The 14,409-nt window shown below is 43.0% G+C and overlaps 1 protein-coding gene across 1 annotated transcript in view; it reads right to left on the bottom strand.

The window, feature by feature from the left end:
• Positions 1–14,409, bottom strand: part of LOC138295315 (protein LEG1 homolog) — a 73,784-nt gene that overhangs the window by 32,539 nt on the left and 26,836 nt on the right. Inside the window, exon 4 of the mRNA XM_069233534.1 lies at positions 1,158–1,276. Coding sequence (XP_069089635.1) covers positions 1,158–1,276 — 119 coding nt within the window. The remainder of the gene's footprint in view (positions 1–1,157; positions 1,277–14,409) is intronic.

The raw sequence follows: 14,409 nt of genomic DNA, 5'->3' as shown, positions 1-14,409 counted from the left end.
AAACAAGTAGCAGGCACACAAAAAATGTTGGCAAGAGAAAGCAGTGAAAACAAGGGAAAAGCAAGAAGAAAGCACCCAAAAGACAGCAGAAAAAGCAAGACAAAAAAGTGGGAGAAATGGAAAAGCAAGGAGAATGCACAAAAAAACAGGGAAAAATCAAGGAAAAAAAGTGAAGACAAGGTAAAACGAAAGGAGAAGGCACAGAATAAAGTGGGGAGAAAACCAAGGAGAAGGCACTCAAAAAACAAGGGAAAAGCAAGGAGAAGGCACACAAAAATGATAGAAAAGGTAAAGAGAAGGCAATGAAAATGAAAAGCAATGAGAAGGCACAAACAAAACAAGGAAAAAGCAAGGAGAAGGCACTCACAACAGGGGGGAAAGCAAGAAAAAACAGTGAGAACTAGGGAAAAACAAGTAGCAGGCACACAAAAAATGATGGTAAGAGAAAACAGTGAAAACAAGGGTAAAACAAGAAGAAAGCACACAAAAGACAGAAGTAAAAGCAAGGCAAAACAGTGGGAACAAGGGAAAAACAAGGAGAAGGCACAGAATAAAGTGGGGGAAAACCATGGAGAAGGCACTCAAAAAACAAGGGGAAAGCAAGGAAAAGGCAAACAAAAATGATGGCAAGAGAAAGCAGTGAAAACAAAGGAAAGGCTAGAAGAACACACACAAAAGACAGCAGAAAAAGCAAGACAAAAACTGTAGGAACAATGGAAAACCAAGAAGAATGCACCAAAAAAACAGGGGAAAAGCAAGGAAAAAAACTGTGAAAACAAGGGGAGAGCAATGAGAATGCACACAATAAAAGAGGCAAAAGCAAGAAGAAAGCAGTGAGAACAAGGGAAAAGGAAGGAGAAGACAGGAGCAAGAGAGATGCAGCAGCATGGGGAGAGCAGGGCGCTTTAAGGGTTAGTGAGATGAAAGTCTATGCATTTGTGCACTTTTACACTTGTAAATTGTGAATAGCAGTAGTAGTAGTAGTAAAACTATACAAAAGTGTAAGAGTTAATTTACACATGTAGATTTACTCTTCTATAAGGTTACGTTTGTGACTACCGCCTTATTTGTTGTTTTGTCCCCCATGCTGTGTTTGTTAACAGGTTGTGTATGACATGAAGCATATAGGTGGGCCGTACAAATAAACTACATCTTACCTGTTCTTGAATATTGGAAGTGCAGTTTCAATAGACACCTCATGTGCTTCCCAAAAGCAGAGGTCCAATTGGTCAAGAGTCAATAGTACATCCATTTCTGGTGTGGTTTCCATTAATTTCTGAAACAAAACATATTCATATTGTTCTATTATATGTTGCATGCATTATAAACAATCTATTAACTTACATGTCTCCTATAGAGAACATATGAGCATTGCAATATCTTGGAATTTGAACGCAGGTACATATAATCATAGAGTGGTTTTATAAAGTGTAAGAAGCATTAGCTGTGCTGTGCACTGCTGTTGATTTAGAGGCCAATGGCATGTACAATGTGTGCTTTATGCATTCTTTCTAGGTTTTATCAATTGAAATTTATGATGTGTTATGATACAAAAAGTGTTTTGTGCTTTAAATATAATATTTCTGCGGTGAAGCATAACATTCAAGAAATAGGAATGGAGCTCTAATGCTGCCCAACAATTGCAAAGGCTGAGGAATTCTGGAGACAGACAACAACGTACAGAATTAGCTAGCTTAATTGCACACATGCAAAGTTTACATTTTATTCTTGAATGGATTATTAAAAGTTCTATTTTAGGTTTGTACCACATTTTACTGATTTATCATAGCACCAACAAACGTTTCATATGTTTGCAGCAAAAATTCCTAATGGAAGTAATGTTATGAATTCTCAAGCATGCAAGTTACATCAATCCATTCACCTCGCACCCTGTGCCCCACAGCTAAGCACTGTTCTTTAACAATGAATTTCATTCATCATAGTTCCATTCACTTCATTCCAGTGCATTCACTTTTACTTACTAAAAACAAGTTATAGCCAAGCATGATTGTTCAGACTTTCATTTTCTTAGACTATTAACTTGGGCTGGAGATGTTTTAACAACATAAAAACACTTTACACTCATACAACCAGCACATACCTGCCATGGCCATCTCATCCAGGTATCAGACTCATTCACAGGTGTAGCTTCAGAGGGGTGTTTGGGGTGTTACACCCCCCTAAATAATGTAATTTCCGGAAAACAGTTGGGAGCAGGTGTTTTCAGTTGGGTATGTTGAGATGGCCGTTAGATTCACAAGGAATTTTTACATAAACACAGACAAAAATGCACACACTCTATCTCCCTCTCTGCTTTGACAGTCTTAAAAAATGCTGGTTATTTTATAAAATATTGGGCCAGATTTACAGGGCCCTAGTGCCACCTTGCACCACATTAGCATCATTTGTTACGCTGTGCGCCTCATTATGCCTAAAAGTTTTCACTATGCCATTTTTGGCATCATTTTTAATTTCTGCACAGAGCAGGTCTTAAATGAATGCACCCACTGAACTCATTGGGCCTCCTTCAACTTTGCTGCATTAGCGTCAAAAGTTTTTATGCTAGTGCAGCAAAGTGCCACAGTAGAGTCAAATATTTTGATGGTATTGTCCTAACGTGCGCCATGGTGCACCGTATTGTAAAAAAAAGCAAGGAAAAAGCAATGAAAACAAGGGAAAAGCAAAAAGAAAGCACACAAAAACTGGGAGAAAAGCAAGGAGAAAGCAGGGGGAGCAAAGGAAAACAAGGAGAAGGCACTAAAAAAATGAGGGGAAAAGCAAGAAGACAGGAGCAAAAACGATGCAGCACATGGTGAGAGCTGGGCATGAGACCTGCTTTAATGAGGTCCCACTGTGGCCTCCATTAAGTAGATTCTGGGAGAAAGGAGAGGCCCTGGAAGGCCATGGTGTGGCTTAGTGGGAGGCAGGAAATGCCTAGTGGCATGCAGGTGCAGCAATGAGGGAAAAAGCAAGGAGAAAGCAGTGAAAATAAGGGACAACCAAGGAGAAGTCAATCAAAAGCTGGTGAAAATGCAAGGAGAAAGCATTGAAAACAAGGAAAAAGCATGGAGAAAGCACACAATGAGAAGAAAAGCAAGGAGAAAGAAGTGAAAATGAGGAACAAGCAAGGATAATGCACACAAAAATGGGAGAGAACAAGGAGAAGGCATGCAGAAAATGGGTAAAAAACAAAGGGAAGGCACACTAAAAATGGGAGAATCAGCAAGGAGAAAGCAGTGAAAACAAGGGAAAAGCAATGTGAAGGTGCACAAAAAGGGGGAAAAGCAAGAAGAAAGCAGTGAAAACAAGGGAAAAGCAAGGAGAAGTATAGCAACCACAGACGAATGTAGGAAAGTGTAATACCCTTTTTAATGAGAATGAACTACCACAGTCAGTTTAAGCCGAAGTATTCTAAAAGAACGCAGGATGTCAAAATGCAGCCCCCTTTGGCAGTGTACAACATTATACACCTTCTTTCTTTGCAAACAAAATAAATACTACATATACATATTTATACAAGATTACTATTTAACAATCTAACACGTATACATTTCTATATAGGAAACACACAAAACAATTATATAAAGAATAACAAAAAAAAGCTTAAAAGATAATAAATGTATACTTCTAAAGGTTTTAAGAAAAAAATATAGATTGACCTGACACATGACATTTCGTCTGAGAAATGACACTATCCAAACGTTTGTAGAGCATTTACTTTTCAACCACCTCTGCATGGTTCATTTGTTTTGCAGTCATCATTATTTATAACCTCCTCTTGACCATTCATCCTGGGTGCTACCTGATGCGGCACCCTATACACTCTTGATCAATTCTACCATCTTTCACTTTGACTCTGATATCATTACAAGACATGGAATCAACTATACAGGTGGGCCACATTTTGACAATCCTTTTGGAACTTTATATGTATGCTTAATTTCAACCCAATCACCCACTTGCACCCTGGGTCTTAGAAATGTAGTGCTTTCAACACTTTTACAAGCCTTCCTTTTCTCGCTTACTGTCTGATAATTCTTTGGATCTATTCTTGAAATCAATGTGTTCTTTAGAGGTTATCCATGAACCCCACGCTTTCCAAGCGGAACATATCTCAAACTCAGCTACACTCCCTCTCAACATCTCAAATGTAGATAATTTGGTGTGGTGCAATGTGCCTACAGCATACTTTGTATCACCTTCATAACATCCATCTTGTTGCAGCAAACTGTATATACTCCACCAACATGTGGTTAATTCATTCAACAAAACCATTGGTTGGGGATGATAGAGGGCTATCCTACAATGAACAATTTTAGACTGTCTTTCCATTGAAAAAAATGTAACTTGGTTATCAGATACTATTTCTTTCTGAAAACTTTCCCTGGCAAAATGTTTTGTAAAAAGTTCACAACACGGTCTGTGTTGGTATTTGTCATAAACTGTATCTCCCACCATGTACTGTGATAATCTGCCACCACCACAGCAAATTTGTACTTAGTATGCAAAACGTAGAATTACCCAATGAAATACACTGCTAGTTTTTCCAAGGTCCTTCAGGTAATTCCATGGACTAACAAAGCGGCCTGACTGTTTACTTACTTTGTCACTGGTGCAACAAATTACATATTTCTTGACCATTTCATATATCTATGCATCCATTGACAGCCACTAGACAATCCCACAAATTCTTCTTTTAGTCACGGTTTGACCTCAAGACCTACTTTAACTATGTTCACTCTCCGGTGGAATGGATTTTTCACCGTGCATAATATTGAATTTTTTATATTTCACCTAGCTATTTTTTTCATTGGGACACCCATGTACTACGCATTCAACTAAAATATTCAGGGGCATACTTATACTCTGTTTGCACCAAATTAGTGTCCTTCTTTTTTTACTCTAATTCGGTGCAAATCTAACTCCATATTTATACTTTGGTGCTAGACCCCTCTAGCGCCAAATTTATGGAGTTAAAGTCATTTTTTTAAAGTGGAGACCTATCTTGCCTTAATAAGATGCAAGGTAGGCGTTCCCGTGCAAAAAATGACTCTATAATAAATATGGAGTTAGTTTTGCACTCAATTAGAGTAAAAAAAATGACGCTAATTCAGTGCAAACAGAGTATAAATATGCCCCTTAGCGTCAAAAAATGATGCTGATCTGGTCAGATTGATTTATTTTGACTCAAACCTGCCTAACATCCTATTTTTTTAAGCTAGCCTACCCTTTGCACCAGCTTCCACCATTCCATAAATATGGTGCCCAGCTGGTGCTAAAAAATAGTGCAAGCCGGTGCAAAACTTTTTGGTGCAAAACTACCTATTCCTCTTCAGAGAACCTTCCTGCCAAATATACATCTACAGCCACTATTACGCACTCTTCATCATCATAAGGCATGGCTATGTTGTCTATTCCTAGGGGCAAAGGATATTTTTCCCACTAGGTATAAATTGTGTCTTGAAAAATGATATTGAAGTAATTTGGAGACCAATCTAGTGATTCTGGGAGTATGGCCCTTTACCATAATGCAATTGAGAATATAAATGAGGAATTTGGGATCTGTTAGCAACATAAATGACCTGCCTCAGAAAAAACTCTCAAATCTTTCAACCACCCAACAGCAGGCTAACAGCTCTTGTTCGATAACAGAATACTTTTTTCTCTCTAGGGCATAAAGTGTGAGAAGAAAAACCTATAGAGCATTCTTTGCCTTGACTCACTTGGGTAATCATAACACCCAACCTAGAAAGACTTGTATCTATAGGAACAAAGCATTATTTGTTTGGATCAAATGGCATTAGATTTTTCCTCAAAGAACGTTTTTCCTCAACTTGATCAAATTCTTTTTGACATTCCTTCATTTCACGAAACGTTGTCCCCCTCCATAATAGTGATCTTATACCTTCGGATTTGGCAGCAAACTTCTACATAAACGTTGAATAAAATTTGCAAACCTCTAAAAATGATGAGACATGGTCTCTGCTAGTGGGAGTGGGCCCTTTAAAAAAGCTTCTATCAAATCCGGGTGCTTGCCAACTCCATCCAGAAAAAGCAGATGCCCTAAATACTTAATGGAACTAACTTTTAGCACACACTTCAGTTTATTAGCCATTATGCCTGTGTCCTGTAACTTTTTCAACAAAATCTCAAGATTATGATTGTGTTCCCCTTTTGTCTTCCCTAACACTAAAAAATCATCCTGAAATACTACAGTACCTCCCATCCCTTCCAAAATATTCTCCATGACACGCTGAAACACGGCAGCCACTAAGGCCAATCCAAATGGCATCCTTCTAAATTGAGAAGTACCTACTGGGGAGACGAAAGCAGTAAGCACTCACTCAAGGGGTCTTGTATAGCATAACTCGTCACTTCAGGAGATCTCCAGGTGCTCAGGGGTTTGTCTGAGCCTCAGCCGATGGTGATGGAAGTCAAAGGGCCAAGTCTTGAGATGCTTTCTGAACTCCATCAGAAATGGAGAGGTGCACAGATAAAGGGGGAGGTCATTCTACGACTTGGTGACGAGGTCAGAGAAGGATCGTCAGCCGAAGCACTTGTAACAGATACTGGGGATGTGGGGCAGGGCGAGGGAGGATGTGCAGAATTCTCTGGTCGATATTGATATAGGCAGGTCTGGAGTTGTAGAGGGCTTTGTAGGCATGTCTGTGCAGATTCAAGAGGCATCTTTGCTGGACAGGGAACCGGTGAGGAGCCCTCAGGTGAGGAGCTGTTAGAAATGGGGCCTCTGGTTGGCAGTCAGTTGGTACTCCGTCCAAGCAGGGGCCCTCACTTTAGTCAGGGCAATGGAGATACACATTTAGATAACCCCTGCACACCCCCTTGGTAGCTTGGCACACAGTCAGACTTATCTCAGAAGTAATGTGTAAAGTACGTGTACCAACACACACAGTGATATAGTGAAAACACTACAAAATAGACACCACACTGGTTTAGAAAAATAGGTAATATTTATCTAAATCAAATAAGATCAAAGCAACAAAAATTTAACATACACAAGGCAAGATATAAATTTTCAAAAGTATAAGAGTCTTACTCCATTCAAAATAATGGAAATCTTGATTTTACATAAAGTACCGGTAGGAAAGTACCTTCTGTCTTGGCATGGTTACCCCCTTTTTCTGCCTGATGTCAATGTGCTTGACTGTGTTCAGTGGGATTCTGCTAACCAGGACCACAGTGATTATGCTCTCTCTCCCAAAACTTGGTATTTCACCCACAATTGGCATACTGGTGCCCCCTTATAAGTCCCTAGTATATGGTACTGAGGTACCAACGGCATTTAGATTCCAGGGGATCCCTATGGGCTGCAGAATATATTTTGCTACCCATAGAGAGCCCATGCAAAGGCTTCTGCAGGACTTCCATTGCAGCCTGCGTGAAAAGGTTCAAGCACCCTCTCACTGACATTTTCAATTCACCAGGTCACATATAAGACACCCCTATAGCAGGCCTTCTAGCTCAGAGGGCAGGGTGCAAAGTACCTGTGTGTGAGGGCACCCCTGCACTAGCAGAGGTGACCCCACAAACTTCAGGCCCATTTTCCCAGACTTCATGAGTGTGGGGACGCAATTTCACGAATGTACTGGACATAGGTCAATACCTATGTCCAGCTACATACTGGTAACTCCAAACATAGGCATGTTTGGTATCAAACATGTTGGAATCGTACCCCAAGGCTTTTGCAAGCATTGATTGAATGATTCCATGTACTCTGGGGGATCCTTAGAGGACCACCAGTATTGCCATTACAGCCTTCTGAGGGTTTCCAGGCAGCCCAAGCTGCTGCCACCTCCCAATCCGGTTTCTGCCCTCTGTTGCTTGAGAAGCATGAGCCAAGGAAGGCAGAACAAAGGGTTTCCTTTGTTAGAGGGGTGTTATACCCTCTACTTTTGGAAATATGTGTTACAGGCTTGCGAGGGGTAGCCTCCCCAAGCCAAAGGAAATGCTTTGAAGGGCACATTTGGTGCCCTCCTTAAATGAACCAGTCTACACCGGTTCAGGGACTTCCAGTCCCTGCTCTGGCACAAAACTGGACAAAGGAAAGGGGAGTGACCACTCCCCTGTCCATCACTACCCTATGGGTGGTGCTCAGAACTCCTCCAGAGGGTCCCTGGACTTTGCCATCTTGGCAGAGAACACTAGGAGCATCTGAGAGGCCAATGCCAGCAGATGACATCAGAGCCCTCACCTGGCTAGGTGACATTCCCCTTTTAGGGCTATTTAGGGTCTCTCCTTTGGGTGGTTCCTCAGATTTCGGATTACAAGACTCCAGCAGGAATCCTCAGCATCCTCCACTTTCTCACCGAAGAACCTGCATCTAGACTCTTCAGGAACCTACAAGCTGGCAACAAACTAGCAAGATTCCTTCCGCAACATTGTATCTCCGGCTCCTTCCAGCAACAGCAACATTTCCCTGGTCATGCATCCTCTGAGGACAGCCCATCTTCAGCCTGCATCAGAAGGGCAAAGGAATCTCCCTTGGGGTGAAGCAGTCACTCCCCTGCTTCTACAGGGACCAACTCCAACGACGACCGGCCGCGTGGATCCCTCCTTCTGCTGAGCTGTGTGGATCCTGCATCACAGGTGGTGGACTGAAGTGGTCCAGATAGTCCTCTCTTCCCACTGTCCACCTTTGGTGGAGGTGAGAGCTTGCCTCCCCATGCAAGACACTACCTCTGTACACCGTGTCCTTTGCAGCTTCCAAGGCTTGTTGGCGTCATTCCTTCTAAATCTTCATGCAATTTGAAGCTCTGGCCCTCAGCAATCTATTGTGTGACGCAGTGATTCCTAGTGGTTCTCCGGAGGCGTAGGAGCCTTTATTGTAGTGCTGTGTGGGCCTCTTTTGCAACTTTCTTGTCCCTGTGGGACTCCTGGGTGCACTGCTTGGTCTTCTATCAGCTCTCTGTGTCGCTGAGGGCCCCCTCTAACTCTGCCTCCTGTGTAGAGTCCACCTGGTCCCCGGCAGCTCCCTTTTCTGCTAATCGTGAGCTTTGAGTGTGCCAAGCCTTGTATACGGACACCGACGATGCAAACCCGACTGTAATCTTCCATCCAGAGTGGTAAATCACTTGCAACCTCTAGAAACCTGACTCCGTCTTCCTGGGTGCAGTGCTGACTTTTCTTCTTCACGAGTGGTTCACATTTGGCACCTTCATCTGGGTTAGCAGGGGCTCCTGCTCTTCTTGGATTCTTCTGTGCTTCTACGACTTGGTCCCCTTCTTCCATAGGTCGTCTTGTCCAGGAATCCACTGTTGGTGTCTTGCAGTCTCTTCTAGTTCTTGCATTATTCTTCTTTACTTCTCTTTGTGTGTTCTGAGAAGCATACTGTGATTTACTCCTGTTTTTCTGGGCACCAGGGTGGGCTCTGGCACTTACCTTTGGGTTTCCCTAGTACTCCCACCTCCCCTCTACACACTACACTTGCCTAGGTGGGAGACCAACTTTTTCTTTCCACTTTCTTAGTATATGGTTTGTGCTCCCCCAAGCCCATTTCTAACTATTGTGATTTTAACTAATTGCACTGTTTTCTAACAGTTTGTATGCCTATTTCTGCATACTAGTGTATAGAATTTGTGTATCACTTACCTCCTAAGGGAGTATAGTCTCTATGGTATTTTTGGTATTTGTGTCACCAAAATAAATTACCTTTATTTTTGTAACACTGAGTGATTTCTTCCATGTATCTGAGTACTGAGTGGTATTGCATGAGCTTTGCATGTCTCCTAGATAAACCTAGGATGCTCATCCACAGCTACCACTAGAGAGCCTGGCTTCTAGACACTGACTACACAACACTAATAAGGGATAACTGGACCTGGTATAAGGTGTAAATACCATAAGTACCCACCGCACACCAGGCCAGCCTCCTACAGTACCTGGTTAGCATAAAAAATAAAGTCACACACTCGAGCGTGCGCTGGAAAAGTCAGTGATGCGTTGATACCTTACTGACAAGTGAGGCTGTGCATCATTTCTTCTCCAATCAGGTTAGCAATGCATCATTTTTCTCCTCCGCAAGAGAGCGATGCGTCGATTTCAGGACAGGGCACCTCGGATCCATGAAGGTTCATGATGACTTTGATGCCCAGGGACAATGCGTGAGAAATCTGGATGCACAGTGTCAGAAAACCATGCTGTGTGGAGTTTGCGTCATTATCAGCAGCCGCAAGCGGGTGTTGCACCATTTCTCCAGCCGCAATGCATCAATCTCCCAGCAGTGATGCAGGTGGATCATCAATTTCAGCTGTGAAGCTGGTGGCATGCCGTTTATCAGCCGATTTGCAGATGATGCATCGAAAATGTCCCCGCACGGCATGGATTTCAGTCCTTGTTCTGCCAACTTCACCTTTCAAGGGCCCAGGGACTGTATTGGGCATCAATTGGCAGGGCAAGAGTCTCAGCAGAAAGTCCTGGTACTGGTAGGAGAAGTCTTTGATGGCCCAGAGACTTCAAAACAGGAGGCAATCTCAGTTCAAGCCCTTGGAGATTCTTCGCAAGCATGAATGCACAACAAAGTCCAATCTTTGTCCCCTTTCACAGGCAGTTGAAGCAACTGCAAGATATCCCAACAAAGCACAGTCACAGGCATGGGCAGCACTTCTCCTCAGCTCTTCAGATCATCTCCTTGGAAGAGGTTTCCCTTCGTTCCAGAAGTCTGGAGTTTTGGGTCCATTACTTATACCCCATTCTGCCTTTGACGTAGGCAAACCTCAAAGGAAAGTATCTTTTGTTCACAAAATTCTGCCTAGCCCAGGCCAGGGCCAGACACACACCAGGGCATTGGAGACTGCATTGTGTGAGGGCATGCACAGTCCATTCAGATATAAGTGACCAATTGTTAGAAATGGGGTCTTTGGTTGACAGTCAGTTTACCCCCTGTTCAAGCAGGGACCTTCACTCTAGTCTGGGTAAAAGAGAATCACCCTCAGCTAGCCCCTGCTTACCTCCTTGGTAGCTTGGCAGAGCAGTATGCTTAACTTCAGAGTGCTAGGTGCTACAAAATGACACAACACAGGTTTAGAAAAATAGAAAATATGAATCTAAACAAAACAAGACCAGAACGACAAAAATCCACAATACACAAGTCAAGTTATCAATTAAAAATCAAAAAGAGTCTTTAAGTAGTTGTAAACACCCACTAACACAGTTAGTGAGAAAATGTACCTTGGGAACATCAAAAATAACCCCGCACGGGAGAGTGTGTGTCAAAAAGGGCTTACAATGCGTCAATTCCACTCACAAGCGGGACCTTGCATCATTTCTCCTTTCGTCGGGTTGGGCTGTGTCGTTTCTTCTCTGCAGGAGACCGATTCGTCGATACGGTCAGCACTCTCCGGTCTGGGCTGGCCAGCGGTGTTTGCATCAGAAATCCAGCCACATGATGATCCGAAAGCCACGCAGCATGGGTTGTGATCTCCCAGCCTCCGTCAGCGATGCTGCGCGTCGTTTCTCCAGCTCCATTCATCGATTCTTCAGTCGCGTTTCCGGTGAGCGTCGATTTTCAGTCGCAGAGCCGGCAGCGCGTCGTTTCTTCAGCCACAGATCGGAGTTGCATCGATCTTTTCCCTGCACGGCGCTCTGTGCGTGGATTTCCCCCTCTTAGGCTGCCAGCTTCTCCTTTCAGGGTCCAAGGAACTGGATAAGCACCACAGGGCAGCGTAGGAGACTCTCCAGAGACTCCAAGTGATTCCAGAGAGAAGTCTTTGCTGTCCCTGAGACTTCAAACAACAGGAGGCAAACTCTAAATCAAGCACTTCGAGATTTCTTCTCAAGATAGAAGACAAATAAAGTACAGTCTTTGCCCTCTTACTCTGCCAGAAGCAGCAACTGCAGGATAGCTCCACAAAGCACAGTCACAGGCTGTGCAGCTATTCTTCCTCAGCTTTTCAGCTCTTCTCCAGGCAGAAGTTCCTCTTGGTTTCCAGATGTGTTCTAAAGTCTGTGGTTTTGGGTGCCCTTCTTATTCCCAATCTCTCCTTTGAAGTAGGCCTACTTCAAATTAAGTCTCTTTTGAATGTGAAATCCTGCCTTGCCCAGGCCAGGCCCCAAACACTCATCAGGGGGTTGGAGACTGCATTGTGTGAGGACAGGCACAGCCCTATCAGGTGTAAGTGACCACTCCTCCCCTCCCTCCTAGCACAGATGGCTCTGCAGACTACACCCCAGCTCCCTTTGTGCCACTGTCTATTGTGAGGTGCAATCAGCCCAACTGTCGAACTGACCCAGACAGGGAATCCACAAACAGGCAGAGTCACAGAAATGGTATAAGCAAGAACATGCTCACTTTCTTAAAGCAGCATTTTCAAACACACTATCTTAAAATCAACTTTACAAAAAAAAAAAATCTAAATTGTGAGCTCACACTCCACATTTCCATCTGCTCCAAAAGGGGATCTACACTTTTAATCAGATTTAAAGGTAGCCTCCATGTTAACCTATGAGATGGACAGGCCTTGCAACAGTGAAAAACAAATTTAGCAATGTTTCACTGTCAGGACATACAACAAACATCACTATGGGGGTTATTCCAACTTTGGAGGAAGTGGTATTCCATCCCAAAAGTGACGGTAAAGTGACGGATATACCACCAGCCGTATTACGAGTCCATTATATCCTATGGAACTCGTAATACGGCTGGTGGTAAATCCGTCACATTTGGGACGGATTACCACCTCCTCCAAAGTTGGAATAACCCCCTATATGTCCTACCTTAACCATACACTGCACCCTGCCTTTGGGGCTACCTAGGGCCTACCTTAGGGGTGTGTGACATGTAAGTAAAGGGAAGGATTAGACCTGACAAGTGGGTACACTTGCCAAGTCGAATTTACAGATAAACCTGCAAACACAAACACTGCAATGGCAGGTCTGAGACATGATTACAGAGCTACTTATGTGGGTGGCACAACCAGTGCTGCAGGCCCACTAGTAGCATTTGATTTACAGACCCTGGCACCTCTAGTGCACTTTACTAGGGTCTTACTAGTAAATCAAATATGCCAATCATGGATAAGCCAATTACATACACATTTTGTAAAGGAGCACTTGCACTTTAGCACTGGTTAGCAGTGGTATAGTGCCCAGAGTAACAAAAACAGCAAAATCAGAATCCAGCACACATCAACAACCTGGGGAACAGAGGCAAAAAGTTAAGGGAGACCACGCCTAGGATGAAAAGTCTAACACCACTCCTTACTCCACTCTAGCCCAGGTAGCTCACCTGGATATGCAGGTTACACATCCCCTTTGTGTCACTGTCTAGCGGAGACTCACAAACAGCCCAACTGTCAGTCTGACCCAGACAGGGAATCCACAAACAGGCAGAGTAAAAGAATGGTTTAAGCAAGAAAATGCCCACTTTCTAAAGGTGGCATTTTCAAACTAACAATCTAAAAACAAGCATTACTAAAAGATACAGCCCTATTTGTTTTGCCCATTGGATTACAGTTACCTAACAATCGGGAAGAGAAAGTATTTGTATTACTAGATTGTGGAGCCAGTGGAATATAACTTGATGAGATATGGGCTAGAGAAAAGGAAATCCCTTGTATCCCCATAGAAACACCAGAACAGGTCCACACGGTTGATGGTTACCATCTTGACTCAGGACCAGTTACTGACACCACGTCTTCCCTCTGTTTACAATTTGGGAAACATCATGAGAATATCAGCTTTGACTTAATCTATTCCCTCAATCATACGATGATATTGGGTATCCTCTGTCTGACACAACACAAGCCTTACACCAATTGGGAAACAAGAACCATCTCACTCTCATCCCAATTTTGCCAACAATATTGTTATCCTGAAGAAACCTATTGCTCCCCAAGGAGTTTGGTTTTACCTCATAAGGAGGTAGTTTGTTCCATTAACACCATGTAAGGGGTACCTAGCCAATATCAAGGTTATGCAGATGTGTTCCAGAGACCAGAGAAGCTTGCCCTGCCTCTGCATCGGGAATGTGATTGTGCTATTCCTTTGGAGCCCAGAGAAATGGTTCCTTTCAGAAGAATGTACTATTTATCAGAATCAGAAAAAGAAACACTTAAGGAATATCTAGAGGAAAATGTATAAAGTGGACTGATTACTCCCTCTTCTTCACCTGATGGGGCTCCTCCCTTTTTTGTACAGAAAAAAGACAAAAGATTTACATCCCTACATAGACTATCGTGGATTGAACAAGATTACTATTAAAGATAGGTATCCCTAACCTCTATTTAAAGATATCTTGGAAATACTCAGAGGAGCCCAAATGTTTACTAAATTGTATCTCAGGGAAATCTATCATCTCCTATGAATCAAATAGGGAGGTTAGTGGAAAACTGCCTCTCAAACTCCTCTGGGCCATTTTGAATACCAAGTAATGCGTTTTGGTTTGACTAGCGC

This window comes from Pleurodeles waltl, chromosome 5 (genome assembly GCF_031143425.1).
Source record: "Pleurodeles waltl isolate 20211129_DDA chromosome 5, aPleWal1.hap1.20221129, whole genome shotgun sequence".
NCBI classification, from domain to species: domain Eukaryota; kingdom Metazoa; phylum Chordata; class Amphibia; order Caudata; family Salamandridae; genus Pleurodeles; species Pleurodeles waltl.
This window is presented reverse-complemented; position numbering and strand designations above follow the sequence as displayed.